Source organism: Lichenostomus cassidix, chromosome 2 (assembly GCF_008360975.1).
Source record: "Lichenostomus cassidix isolate B80296 chromosome 2, HeHo_3.0, whole genome shotgun sequence".
In the NCBI taxonomy this organism is placed as follows: Eukaryota; Metazoa; Chordata; class Aves; order Passeriformes; family Meliphagidae; genus Lichenostomus; species Lichenostomus cassidix.
Window position 1 is genome coordinate 151,811,838 of NC_139482.1, and position 13,067 is coordinate 151,824,904.

Sequence of the window (13,067 nt, forward strand, 5' to 3'; positions counted from 1 at the left end):
AACAGACTGCAGCCCCTCATCCTGAAAAGACAGACAGACCAACAGACTGCAGCCCCATGCCCTGAGCAGACAGACCGACCAACAGACTGCAGCCCCTCATCCTGAACAGACAGACAGACCGACAGACTGCAGCCCCTTGTCCTGAGCAGACAGACATACTGACAGACTGCAGCTCCCTGCTGTGAGCAGACCGACAGACCGCAGCTCCCCATCGTGACAGTGCGGTGAGCACACAAGTCAGACAGAGAGCAGCCTCCCGCCCCGAGCAAACAGACCGACCGACGGACTCCTGCTCCAGCAGAGGGACAAGCAGATGGATGGATGGAGCTCCTCCCCGAGCAGACAGACGGACGGACAGACTGGGTGCTCATAGAAAAAGGAACCTCACTACAGTTTATTGTGGCGGCGGGTGGGCCCGGCCGGGGTTACATTCAGCTCTACTGCTGTCCGGTTAGCGGGGTGGCACGAGCATGCGTCAGCAGGGCGGGGGTCCCGCTGCCCGCCGGTGCCACCGGCAGGACGGGAGTGCAGGCGCCAGGGACCCCCACCCGTGGCAGCCCCAGCCCCACCAGGGCAGGGGGCGGCCAGAGCCGGGGGCCCGTGCACACACACCGAAGGCCGAGGAGTGAGGGTTAGCACCAGAAACGGGGCTCGGCGTCCGGCCAGGGGTCCCCGGAGCCCGGGTACCGAGCCCGGCCGCCTCTCGCCGGGGCATCGGAGGCAGGATGGGGACCCCCGGGGGTACTGCAGCCACCCCGAGCTGACGGCACGGAAGAAGGGCAGGGCCCAGCGCGGGGATGCCTGGCTGGTCCCACAGCCCCGGGCACTTGGAGAGGGGCACCGGGGCTCAGAGCCGCCCCGCGCTGCCCGGTGGAGCCGGAGGGGCGGGAGACCAGAGCCCGGGAGGCTTGGTGTGTGTCGGGAGATACTTGCATATCCGCGGAACTGGCCGCAGCAGGATCGGTGACGGACAGACAGCTCAGCCCCGCTCGGGGGGCCGCAGCGCCGGGCCGGAGACCCGCGGGGAGCGCGGCCGCGGCTTCGCCGTCCTCCAGCCTCGGGGAAGAGGGTCCTGAGTGGGGCCGGCCGAGGGTGCTGGGCGCAGGGTGGGCGCGGGGGTCAGCGGCAGGGGCTGCAGCGCTCCGGAGGGGACCCTTCGGGCGGCTCTGCGAGTGCACGGAGGGGTTGAAGCGGGGGGGACTCTCCTCCGAGGGACCAGGGGACAGTCCCGCTGCCCTACCCCACACCGAGCCCGGCTCCCCTGTGCCCTACGGAGCGGGCAGGAAGCTCGCAGCAGCACGGCGCTCACCTGGGGGTGCCACAGCCAGGCTCTCCTCAGCCGCGCTGAACTGCAGCTCGGCTCCGTCGGGTAATCCCGAGCCCCGCGAGCGCGGACACCGATCCCCGGAACGCGTCCTCCGCAGCACCGACTGGGGAGGGTGAGGGTCACTGCCCGCGGCAGGTGGGTTGGGAGGGTCAGGATTTCTAGGGGGCTCTTCTGGCCCTTACCTTCCTGGCCAGGGGGCTGCTGGGGGCCGAGGCGCTGCTGTAGAGGCTGAGGCTGGAGTTGGAGCGGCTCGGGGACAATACTTTGGAGGAGGCGGCCGACTGGTTGCCCGCACACCTGGTGGCGGCAGCGGCTCCGAAGACGTCTGAGGACAGGTACTTCTCGTTGATCTTCAGATTGGTCCTTCCCTTCACTGGGGACAACAGGGGCAGGGAGGGGGATAGAGATGAGGTCCCAGCAGTGCGAGACCCTGGGGAGCGCGGTAAGGTGTGCCCCCCATGGCCCCAAACGACCTGCATGGCCCCGCAGGCACCGCCCCGGGCACGGGGTGGGACCCCAAAACCCACCTCGGCAGGGGTCATTCTTCACCAGGAACTCATCCAGGGCGATCCAGCCCCCGCCCACCCGCACCATGAGGGTGCTGCGCAGGATCCTCACCATCCGCAGCTGCTGGGACTCCCCGAACTGCGGGCAGAGCGACGTTGGGGCAAGGTGGGGCTTCGGCAGGGCTGGGCATTGGGAAGGGGTGCCGGAGCAGGTGCCAGCACCCAGATGTGCCCATCCCTGTGGCTCCTGCAGCCCGCCCAGAGGGTGCAGGGCTCCCCGGGGCATGGGGAAGGGCCCCCTCTCTGCCATGGCACACGGACAGTGCAGGACCCCTGCACAGGGCAGGTTGTACACAGCTGTCGGAGCAAATTCCAGGCTAGGGAACAAGAACTGGTACTTACCCGGTACCTGTTGGCGCTGATCTGCTCCACCTGGAAGCGCTTGGCACAGTTGCACTGGGCCACTTGCCTGTTCACCTGCGGGGCCACGCTGAGCTCAGCCCCAGGCAGGGCTCCCCCACCCTTCCAGCCTCCCCCACTGCTGTCCCCACACCACACCTCGTCCTGGATCTGGTCGGCGTCGGCAGAGCGGCGCAGCGGGTCGCGGTTGGGGTGCAGAGCACTGACAAACTCATAGTAGTCGATGAAGCCATCGCCGTTCATGTCGAAAATGCTGGCCACGGCATTCATCTCCAGGACATTGGTGGGGAACTCTGTGGGGGGGACAGGGACCCTCAGACCCCCAGTCCCAGCCCCATCAGCCTCCTCCACCCCCTTGGCACTCACTGGAGGCAAGGACGCTCTCGATGAATTCCCGCTGGCTGATGCGGCCGTCCTGGTCCCTGTCGATGCCACGGAAAACGTCCAGGACTCGGGATTTCATCTGGCTGATCCACTGCATGTAGCGCTTCCTCCAGACCCCGAAGTCAAAGTGCGCGAACTCCTCCAGCTTGGAGAGGCACACGTGGGGTTAACACACCCAGCAGGACCCCCTGATCCCCCCCACCGGGGTGATCCCCCCTCAGCTGGGGTGACCACGCTGTGCCCCACGTTCAGGGTCAGTTGTGGCTCCCAGCTCTGGCTCTGCCAAAGCTGCAAGGGGGCTTCTCTGCCCAGGATCCCCAAATCTGGGGTGCACAGGGAGCTCCAGCAGCCACTCTGGGATGTCAAGGTGCACCATGACTCCCAGCTGCAGGGACAGGGTCTGGGACTAGTGACCCCATGTGCATCTGACCAGGGGCTCCCAGGGGCAGAAGATGAGATGAACTCCTCAGGACCCCCAGGGCACCCCAGAGGTGCTCCTACCTCCCGCAGGCGCTGCAGGGCTGTCTCCAGCCGGTACTGCCGGTCCAGGGCCAGCAGCCAGAGCTGCTGCCAGCGGTGCAGGAGTTGAGCCATGAGGGGTGTCTGGGGCTCCAGCCCCCCAAGCGGCACCGCCGCCGTGCCCTGCGCCTTCCCGCCGCTGCGGCGACCTGTGGAGAGGAGGGGTGAGGGGGCGGCCGAGGATCCGGGGTGTGGTGGGGGGAATGACGGGGATCCTTACGCGTGGCTAGTCGGCGGGTGGTCGGGGGGCCCAGATCCACCGCCAGCTTCCGCTTGCAGCTCTTGGTGACCTTCTCCACGTCGGGCTGCTTGCGGTTCAGCTCCTCCATGAACACCTGCAGCAGAGCGCTGGCACTGAGCACAGCACAGCTCCACAGCCCCGGGGACTGCAGCCCCGCTGTCCCCCTCCCAGGACCCTTCCGAACCAGCAGTGTGGACATGGTGGGCTTGGGCAGCACAATGCACCACGACCCCTGCCCAGTGCTTCCTCCTCGATCAGGCTAGGTGCTCGCCCGGTGCTGGATGGGGTGTGTTAGGGGGTTTGGGGTCCCCAGGGAGAGCCGGTTTTGGGGTTCCTCACCGCATGCTGGGCACTGAGCTCCTCCAGCTGCTCGACCTCCTCCGGCAGCGGCTCCTGGTCCCGCAGCCCCAGCGCCTCCTCGGCTGCCGTGATCCAGTCCAGGAGCTGCGCCGTCTCCTCCCGCTCGGCCGCCAGCACGGCAGCCTGTGCCCGCAGCCGCTCGCCCTGCTGCTGCGCCCAGCTCAGCACCTGCGGGGCAGAGGGGCAATGGGGCAGGGGGGCACGGGGATGCCACCCCAGTGCAGACCTCAAGGTCTCCCATCTGGAGCAGATGCCACAGGGCCATTGCTTTGGGGGGACGAGTCAGCATGGCGAGCCACAGACACCCCGGCCATGGGACAGGCTCACGGACCCCCCCACTAGTGGCAATGGGACAGGGACATGGGGACTCTACAGCTGACCATGACCTTGGGGCAGGTCCAGCCAGCAGCTGCAGTAACCATAGGGCAGGGACATGAGGCAGGATGAAGCTCCTGTGGGGCAGCTGGGGCAGGGCTGGGGGTGCTGCCCCCCGTGTGCCGAGGGTCCCCAGCTCTGTGCTGTGGGGACATGCCGGCTGCCCCCCAATTTTGGGGTGAGTGGGGTTAGAAGGGCAGCCCCAGGGCATACCCAGAGCAGATCCTGCAGGTCTGTGCTCAATAAGGGCTTTGTGTGGGATTGGCTGAACCTGCCAGACCGGTCCCAGGAGCGCCGGGAGTCTCTTACCTGCACACCCTCAACCCAGGGAGGCTCTGGGCCACTGTTGGGAGCATGATCTGGGCTGAGGGTCCCCTGGACACTGCTCCCAAATTTCCCTGCCTCAGCTGAGTGGTGGCTGCTCTGGCACAGGAATGAGCCACCACCATGCAAGAGCTACCACAGAGGCCCCAAGTGAAGCCACAGGATGGGGCATGGGGGGACACTGGCAAGGACAAGACCCTCTGTGCCCTCTGGGGTCGAGCACCCCCAGCTTCCTGAAATGTACTCCCAGGCAGTCCCTGGTGCTGGGAGAGGTGTGGGGCAGTGGGAGAGGTGTGGGGCCATGTTTGCCCCATGGCCAGGTGCCACTCTGCTCCCGCGGGCAGGGATGGGAACAGGGCACCTGTCTCACCTCCTGGAAGCGGCTCTTGGCGACCGTGACCCAGGATTTGATGGTGATAATGGAGTCGGGATGGCAGGTGGCGAGGATCTCCTCCCCCAGCGAGGTGATGCACTCCAGCTCCAGCTGTTGGCACTGCAGGGACTGCATCAGCTCCTGGGGGGACATGGACCGTGGTACTGCCAGGTGTCAGCCCCCCAGACCCTTCCACATCCCCCTGTGCCATGAGGATTGGTGGACTGGGAATGCCCAAATCTCCTCACCTCAGGGCATTTGGAGCCCCAAACCCACGTTTTTGGTGTGGTGGGGACTCAACATCGGGATCCCACAGCCCAGCAGGGCTGGCTGACCCCAGTGATGGAGGTTCTGGGGAAAAGTTGGGGCCAATCTGAGGTGGGGACCGGTGGGGGCTGGTGGGGTTGTCACCCACCTTCAGCTGGGCCTGGCATTCCTGCACAGCTGCCTCCTCCTCGGGGAACACTCCGTACTTGAGGGTTTTCTCCGACTCAGTCAGGCGCCCCAAGAAGGAGTGCACCAGGGTGTGGAACTCCTCCGCCTGCCACGACAGTGGGGATCTGCTCAGCACCCTCCTTGCAGCCCCTTGAACCCCTCCAGACCCTGAATCTCCTGGCAAGACCCTGAGGGCTTCAGGTGCTGGATGGACAAGCCCTTGGCACAGGCGCTGGCCAAACGCTGTGCAGAGGAAGAGCTCCTGCCAGCCTTGCTCCAAACCCACGGTGGGATCAACACCTGGCTCAGCACCTGGACACAATTTCCTCTGACCCCCCAGCACCTCCCTGTGCCACACAGCCACCTGCTCTGGGCACCGTGCACACACTCACACCTCAGCAGCCAGCCTGGCACCTGGCCGTGGCACCTTGCCACACAGAGCCCCACGCAGAGCCATACACCGAGCCCGGGAACCCACGGAGAACCCTGAAATGCACAGCCCCACACCACCCAGGCAGCCCAGAGCACCCCCTCGATGCATAGCCACCCACCAAGCCTGGAAACTCAGCCACCCACCACCCGAGCACCCCACAGAGTTCACCCCAAACCACCACCCGGGCACCCCACAGCCACCTCAGCCACCCCACATGGCTGCACTGCCTGCAGACCCCAAACTGGGCTTTCCCTCGAGCCTCACCTGCCGCAGTGCAGCCTCCAGCCGGGCCTGCTTGGACAGGGAGAGCTTGCAAACCAAGTCCCAGCGAGTGCTGAGCTCCTCCACCTGCCGCTGCAGCCACTGCGAATCCACGCTGCTGCTGCCCCGGGTCAGGTCTCGCACCGAACGCTTCAGCGTCTTAATGCAGCTGGCACGTTTGCCCAGCTCCTTCTGGAACACCTGGCAGGGAGAGGAGGAGGGTTTGGAGGTGCTGGGGGGTCTCAGCAGCCCACCTGGGCCCTGCAGGGTTGCCCTGAAGCCCAAATCCTCACAGAAGTGGGCACAGGGCTCCCCGGCAGCTCAAATCCTCACAGAAGTGGGCACAGGGCTCCCTAGCACCCCAAATCCTCACAGCAATGGGCACAGGGCTCCCCTGCACCCCAGAACCTCACAGAAGTGGGCACAGGGCTCCCCTGCACCCCAAAAGCTCACAGAATTGGGGACAAGGTTCCCCTGCAGCCCAAAATCTCACAGAAATGGGCACAGGGCTCCCTTGCAGCCCAAATCCTCACAGAAGTGGGCACAGGGTTCCCCTGCACCCCAAACTCTCACAGCAATGGGCACAGGGCTCCCCTGCACCCCAGAACCTCACAGAAGTAGGGCACAGGGCTCCCCTGCACCCCAAATCCTCACAGAAGTAGGGCACAGGGCTCTACTGCACCCCAAAACCTCACAGAATTGGGCACAAGGCTCCCCTGCAGCCCAAATCCTCACAGAAGTGGGCACAGGGCTCCCCGGCACCCCAAATCCTCACAGCAATGGGGTACACAGGGCCTCCCCAGTGCTGACCCAGGGCGAGGGGCACAGGCTGGGGTCAAGCAGGGCTTGTTCCAGTGGGCAATGCCCTGTCCTGTGCCTGGCTCTGGTCCTGGGCACAGTGGAGGCAGAGCCTGGGGGCCAACGCTGGGTGTGGCCTCCCTGCACGCCCCAGGACACCCACCTTATGCTTGTCCATGAGGTCCCCGACGAGGTCCCTGTCCCCTCCGACAGGCACATCCTCGCTGAGCTGTGGCTCAGCGCGGTACAGCCAGTCCATGAGGGCCTGCAGCGCGTCCGTGAACTTGCCCGAGAAGAGCAGGTTCTCCTCCAGCTTGTGCTGCCTGCGAGGGGAGCACAGGAGATGCTGCAGCAGCCACGTGCTGGGGGTCACCCCACGGAGCCAGGAATGGCCACCCCACAGAGCTGGCAGTGCCATTATGGACAGGGACAGGTCCTGGCAGTGCCATTATGGACAGGGACAGGTCCTGGCAGTGCCATTATGGACATGGATGGCAGCCAGATGCACCCCATGGGCAGAGTCTAGCAATGCTGGGAATGGGGGTCCTGGAGCAGGGAGAAGGATGCTCAGGGAGGAAGGGCAATCCCATGTGCCTGCCTGGGACCCACACAGCAAGCAGAGAACAAATAGCGCCATCTCATTCTATCCTGTGCTATCTCACACCATTTCCATCCCATCCTATTCCTACCCACATCCAAACCCCTTCTCTATCTCATCCCCATCCCATCCCATCCCATCCGCATCCAAACCCCTTCTCTATTCCATCCCATCTGCATCTCATTCCCATCCCATCTACATCCCAACCCCTTTTCTATCCCATCCCCATCCCATCGATCCCATCCCACCTGCATCCCAACCCCTTCTCCATCCTATCCTTATCCCATCCCATCCCCATTCCAACCCATCCCATCCCACCTGCATCTCATTCCCATCCCACCTGCATCCAAACCCCTTCTCTATCCCATCCCATCCCCATCCCAATCTCTTCCCATTCCATCCCCATTCCAATCCATCCCATCCCAACCCCTTCTCCATCCCATCCTTATCCCATCCCATCCCCATTCCAACCCATCCCATCCCACCTGCATCTCATTCCCATCCATCCCTATCCCATCCCACCTGCATCTCATTCCTATCTCATCCCACCTGCATCTCATTCCCATCCCTATCCCATCCCACCTGCATCTCATTCCTATCCCATCCCACCTGCATCTCATTCCCATCCCATCCCTATCCCATCCCACCTGCATCTCATTCCCATCCCATCCCAATGTCATCCCAATGTCATCCCAATGTCATCCCAACCCCTTCTCCATCCTATCCTTATCCCATCCCATCCCCATTCCAATCCATCCCATCCCATCCCATCCCATCCCACCTGCATCCTAACCCCTTCTCCATCCTATCCTTATCCCATCCCATCCCATCCCCATTCCAATCCATCCCATCCCCATCCCATCCTACCTGCATCCCAACCCCTTCTCCATCCTATCCTTATCCCATCCCATCCCATCCCATCCCATCCCAATCCCACCCCCATCCCATCCCATCCCACCTGCATCCTAACCCCTTCTCCATCCTATCCTTATCCCATCCCACCTGCATCCCAACCCCTACTCCATCCGATCCCAGTCCCATCCCATCCCTCCCACCCCATCCCCACCTCTCCGCGGCGCGGCTGCACAGCGCATCCCAGCGCTCCTTCAGCTCCCCCAGCAGCTCCTCCAGCGGCTGCAGGTCCTGGGGGAGCCGCGCCCCTTCCCGCAGCGCCCGCCCGCTCCGCAGCGTCGCCTCGTACACCGGGCGCTTCGCCCGCAGCACCTTCTGGAACGCCTGCAGGGGTCCCACGCACCCCACAAGTGGGTTTGGGGTCCCCCAGCTTTGGGGGGAGACTCCCTCCTCCCCTGACTGATTTGGGGTGTTTGGGGTGCCAATATCCCCTCTACAACTTCCTGAAAGGTGGTTGTAGTTAAGTGGGGTTTGGTCTCTTTTTTCAGGCAACAACTGACAGAACAAAAGGACACAGTCTTAAGCTGTGCCAAGGAAAATATAGGTTGGATATTAGGAAAAATTTTTTACAGAAAGAGTGATAAAATGTCGGAATGGTCTACCCGGGGAGGTGGTGGAATCACCATCCCTGGACGTGTTTAAAAATAGATTGGATGTGGTGCCATGGTTTAGTTTAGTTTAGCTTAGCTGAGGTGTTGGGGCATGGGTTGGACTCAATGATCTTGAAGGTCTCTTCCAACCTGGTGATTCTGTCATCCCTTGGCCTAGCACTCCCCCACTCTGCAGGATGACCCTGGGGAGTTGTCCAAACCCCCCAGCACTGGGTGATGCCCCTGGGAGCTGAGGATCCCCCCAGAACCCCAGTTCTGCACCCCCCCAACCCCCAAGACAAGGACAAGGAGCAGGGCAGCCCCCACCTTGTGCTCAGCCAGCTGGCACTTGATCTCCTCCTGGCTGGTGGCAGCGTCCTGCGGCACCTCCAGGCTCTGCTCCACCTCGTCCATCCAGTCCAGAAGAAGCCGCCGGGACTCGCTGAACTGCAATGCAGGGGAGGGTTGTGGGGGCTGAGGGGGCAAAGTGGATCTGGGACAGCCTGGACAGAAGCTGTGGGGCCACAGAAGGGAGTGGCACGGCTTGGGTATCACCATGAGGCAAACCAAGGGCCAGGACAGCACGGTGACAACACTGGAGCAGTGTGGTCCCTTCCTGGAACAGCTCCCAGCAGGATTCATGTCATGGATTCATCAGTCCTGGGATGGTTTGGGTTGAAAGGACCTTAGGTCCCATCCAGTGCTGTGGGCAGGGACATCTTCCACTATCCCAGGTTGCTCCAAGCCTGTCCAACCCGGCCTCAGACACTTCCAAGGATGGGGCAGCCACAGCTTCTCTGGGAAATCACCCTCACAGGGAAGAATTTGTCCCCAAGATCCCATCTAACCCTGCCCAGTGACACTGGGAAGCCATTCCCACTTGTCCTGTCCCTCCAGGTCTGCATCCAAAGCACACCAAGGGGCAAAGCCCCCTCCCCAACTCCTGGGTGTGTCCAGGCTGTTTCCCAATACCTGCTTGCTGCGTTTTCTGGCTTCCTCCAGCGCCGTCCCTCGCTCGGCCGCCCGCTGCAGGACCTTGCCCAGCCTCTCCCGCGCCGCCAGAACCAAATTCTGGATGACAGCCCCGTCCTGCTTGCGGCTGAAATCCTTCAGGCGAGCGGCCACAGCCTCCAGGCTGCCCAGCTTCTCGCCGTGGGCATTTGCCTCCTTCACCAGGGCCTGTGGGGAGGGGGCAGGTGGGTGTGGGTGGTCCTGGGGCAAGTGAGGAGCACCCAGACATAGCCCTTGGCTGTATGGGACAGGAAGAGACCACCAAGGAGTCTCCAAGAGCTACCACGAGGACACTGTGGGGTCACTAAGAGGTCCCCAAAGGCCACCATAAGGATATTTGGGACACCAAAGTATCCCCAAGGGCCACCACAACGTCACTGGGGCCACCATGAGGACATTTGGACCACCAAAGTGTCCCCAAGAGCCACCAGGGAATCCCAAATCGCTCCAAGGACACACAAATCTAAGGATTTTTGGAGGCTCCCAAAAAAGTTTGCTTTTATAATTTTAAATTTTTTTAATTAGTTTTTTTCCATCGGTTTTGGGGGGATTCTGACCTCTCCCCTCCACCCACCATGAATTTCCCAGAATTTTGGGAGCCTGGAACGGTCCTTGTGAGGGGAGGGGAGGGAAACAGAGGCAGGGAAAACCTGCTCAAAATTTCCCAAAAATCCCCAAATTTGGGGTCCTGGGAAGGGGAAACTGAGGCAGGGAAAACCTGCTCAAAATCCAGGGAAAACCAACCCCAAAATTCCCAAAAAATCCCGAATTTGGGGTCCTGGGAAGGGGAAACTGAGGAAAACCCCAAAACCAAAAACCAACCCCAAAACCCAAACCCAAAAACAGGCAGGGAAAACCTGCTCAAAATTTCCCAAATATTCCCAAATTTGGGGTCCTGAAAAAGGGAAACTGAGGCAGGGAAAACCTGCTCAAAATCCAGGGAAAATCAACCCAAACAGCTCATACTGGGATGAAGCACAGAGTCCACTCACTCCATTGTGGGGACAGACATCCCACTTGCAGATGGGACATCCCTGCTGGTGTCACGCCAGACCCCTCAGGGAGACCCCAGACCCATAAAAAGCCCCGAGGGCACCACAAACGCCCTGCCCGCTGTCACCTTGTGCTCCTGGATCTGGGCGGTGACAGTGTCGAGGACAAAGCTGGGTGGCGCGGGTGACCCCAGCAGCTCCTCGGCGTGAGCCACCCAGCGCAGCAGCTCCTGCGCAGAGCCGTGGAACTCGGTGGTGACCGTCAGCCCCTCGGCCAGGCGCTCCTGTGGGCAGCGGCAGGGTGGGGATGGGCATCCCTGGGCAGGGTGAGCCCACCGCGGGTCACAGCTGCCCACCCTGCCCACCTTCCTCTCCTGAGCTTCGGCCTGGACGCTCTCCCACTTCTGCTCCAGGAGCCGCAGGCTGTGCTCGGTGCTGCAGGGTCGCCCGGCGCGGCAGGAATCCAGCAGGCGCTGCAGCCTCTCCCGCAGCCCCCGGTATGTCACCGCCCGTGCCTCCAGCTCCCGGCACAGCTCCTGCCGGGACAGCCGGTCAGCACCACCGGGGGGCCGGGATCGGGATGGGGGACAGGGGACAGGGAGCGGGATGAGGAAGGGGACAGGGATTGGGATGGAGAGAGGGATGAGGATGGGGATGGGGCAGGGAGGGATGGAGAGAGGGATGAAGGAGTAATGGAGATAGGGATGAGGATGTGGATGAAGATGTGGATGGATCAGGGAGGGATGGAGAGAGGGATGAGGATGAGGACGGGGCAGGGATTGGGATGGAGATAGGGATGAGGATGTGGATGGGGCAGGGAGGGATGGAGATAGAGACGAAGATGTGGACGGGGGAGGGAGGGGACGAGGAGAGAGGGACGAGGATGTGGACGGGGCAGGGATTGGGATGGAGATAGGGATGAGGATGTGGATGGGGCAGGGATTGGGATGGAGATAGGGATGTGGATGGGGCAGGGATTGGGATGGAGATAGGGATGAGGATGTGGATGGAGCAGGGATTGGGATGGAGATAGGGATGAGGATGTGGATGGAGCAGGGATTGGGATGGAGATAGGGATGAGGATGTGGATGGAGCAGGGATTGGGATGGAGATAGGGATGAGGATGGGGATGAGGATGTGGATGGGGCAGGGATGGTGACAGGTTCAGGGATGGGGGTAGGAACAGGGGAGAAGGGGGACAGGGATGGAGATGTGGAGGGAGTCAGGTAGATAGGGGACAGAGGATGGGGACAAGGGAAACAGCCACAGTGGACAGGGAGAGGGGACATAGCCAGTGATGGGATAGGGACAGGAACAGGATCGGGGTAAGGGACAAGGATGTCTCCTGCTCTGTCTCAGGGAGCTGGAGCCAGTAAGGGAGGAGTTCCAGGCTCCGTGTGGTTGGGGAGAGGAGGCAGCAGGGGACGATCCCAGCCCAGAAGTGTGGAGAGGGGTGGATCTGGACCACACATCCCCCAAGACACCAACAGACCCCAGGTGCCGGCTCTGCTTCTCACCAGGTGTGCATTGAGCTTCTCTTTGGTGGCATCCGGGTGGCCCCAGGCCGGCTTGGAGCAGAAGAGCTGCAGCTCCACCTGCTCCAGCCACTGCAGCAGCTCTGTGATCTCCAGCGTGATGTCCTGCACCTGAGGGTGAGTCGGGGCTCAGCGCTGTCCCCACCGCCCGGCAGCGCCGCAGTCCCGCGGCCATACCTGGCTGAGGTTGTTCTCCAGCTCCAGCTGGCGGCTCTCAGTCTCGCTTCGCACCAGGTCCCAGTGCTGCCCCAGCTGCTGGAGGCTGCGCTGCAGCCCCTCCACGCTCTCCCCCAGGCTGGACAGCAGCAGCCCCTGCCCAGCCTCGGTCACCGACTGCACGGTGCGGGCGTGGGACATCACGTCGGTCCGCAGCACCTGGGGACAGGGCGGTGGGGTCACAGCTGGGAGCAGGGAGAGGGGCAGGAGCATCCACACCCTGCATTCCTCTATCTGCACCTCACCCCGAGACACCTCTGCTGCCCATAGCATCGCTGCCACCGCAGCACTGGGGACTGTGGTGGCCAGACTGGGCAAGCTGGTGGCAGGGCTCTTGATCTCAGCAGGGTTCAGGGCAGGCTGAGGCACAAGATTTGCCGATTTAGGGCAGGGGGGTGGCCAGGACAGCACAGAGGGGACAGATACCCCTTGCATGGCCCCCCCAGCGCGGCAACAG

General features: G+C 62.7%; 1 protein-coding gene across 2 annotated transcripts in view; it reads right to left on the minus strand.

The window, feature by feature from the left end:
• Positions 1–367: 367 nt before the first annotated feature.
• The window catches only part of PLEC (plectin), an 83,977-nt gene continuing 71,277 nt past the window's right edge, over positions 368–13,067 (minus strand). For both annotated transcript variants that reach the window (XM_085053864.1, XM_085053866.1), the window contains 21 exons: positions 12,572–12,769; positions 12,377–12,505; positions 11,225–11,395; positions 10,988–11,143; positions 9,829–10,035; positions 9,184–9,303; positions 8,421–8,590; positions 6,920–7,079; positions 5,962–6,159; positions 5,245–5,370; positions 4,827–4,970; positions 3,737–3,925; positions 3,377–3,491; positions 3,139–3,305; positions 2,620–2,782; positions 2,392–2,546; positions 2,236–2,310; positions 1,855–1,972; positions 1,510–1,700; positions 1,310–1,430; positions 368–1,166 (listed from right to left, as the gene is read on the minus strand). In XM_085053864.1, the coding sequence (XP_084909990.1) occupies positions 1,120–1,166; positions 1,310–1,430; positions 1,510–1,700; positions 1,855–1,972; positions 2,236–2,310; positions 2,392–2,546; positions 2,620–2,782; positions 3,139–3,305; positions 3,377–3,491; positions 3,737–3,925; positions 4,827–4,970; positions 5,245–5,370; positions 5,962–6,159; positions 6,920–7,079; positions 8,421–8,590; positions 9,184–9,303; positions 9,829–10,035; positions 10,988–11,143; positions 11,225–11,395; positions 12,377–12,505; positions 12,572–12,769 (3,120 nt within the window). In that variant the 3' untranslated portion in view covers positions 368–1,119. The remainder of the gene's footprint in view (positions 1,167–1,309; positions 1,431–1,509; positions 1,701–1,854; positions 1,973–2,235; positions 2,311–2,391; positions 2,547–2,619; positions 2,783–3,138; positions 3,306–3,376; positions 3,492–3,736; positions 3,926–4,826; positions 4,971–5,244; positions 5,371–5,961; positions 6,160–6,919; positions 7,080–8,420; positions 8,591–9,183; positions 9,304–9,828; positions 10,036–10,987; positions 11,144–11,224; positions 11,396–12,376; positions 12,506–12,571; positions 12,770–13,067) is intronic.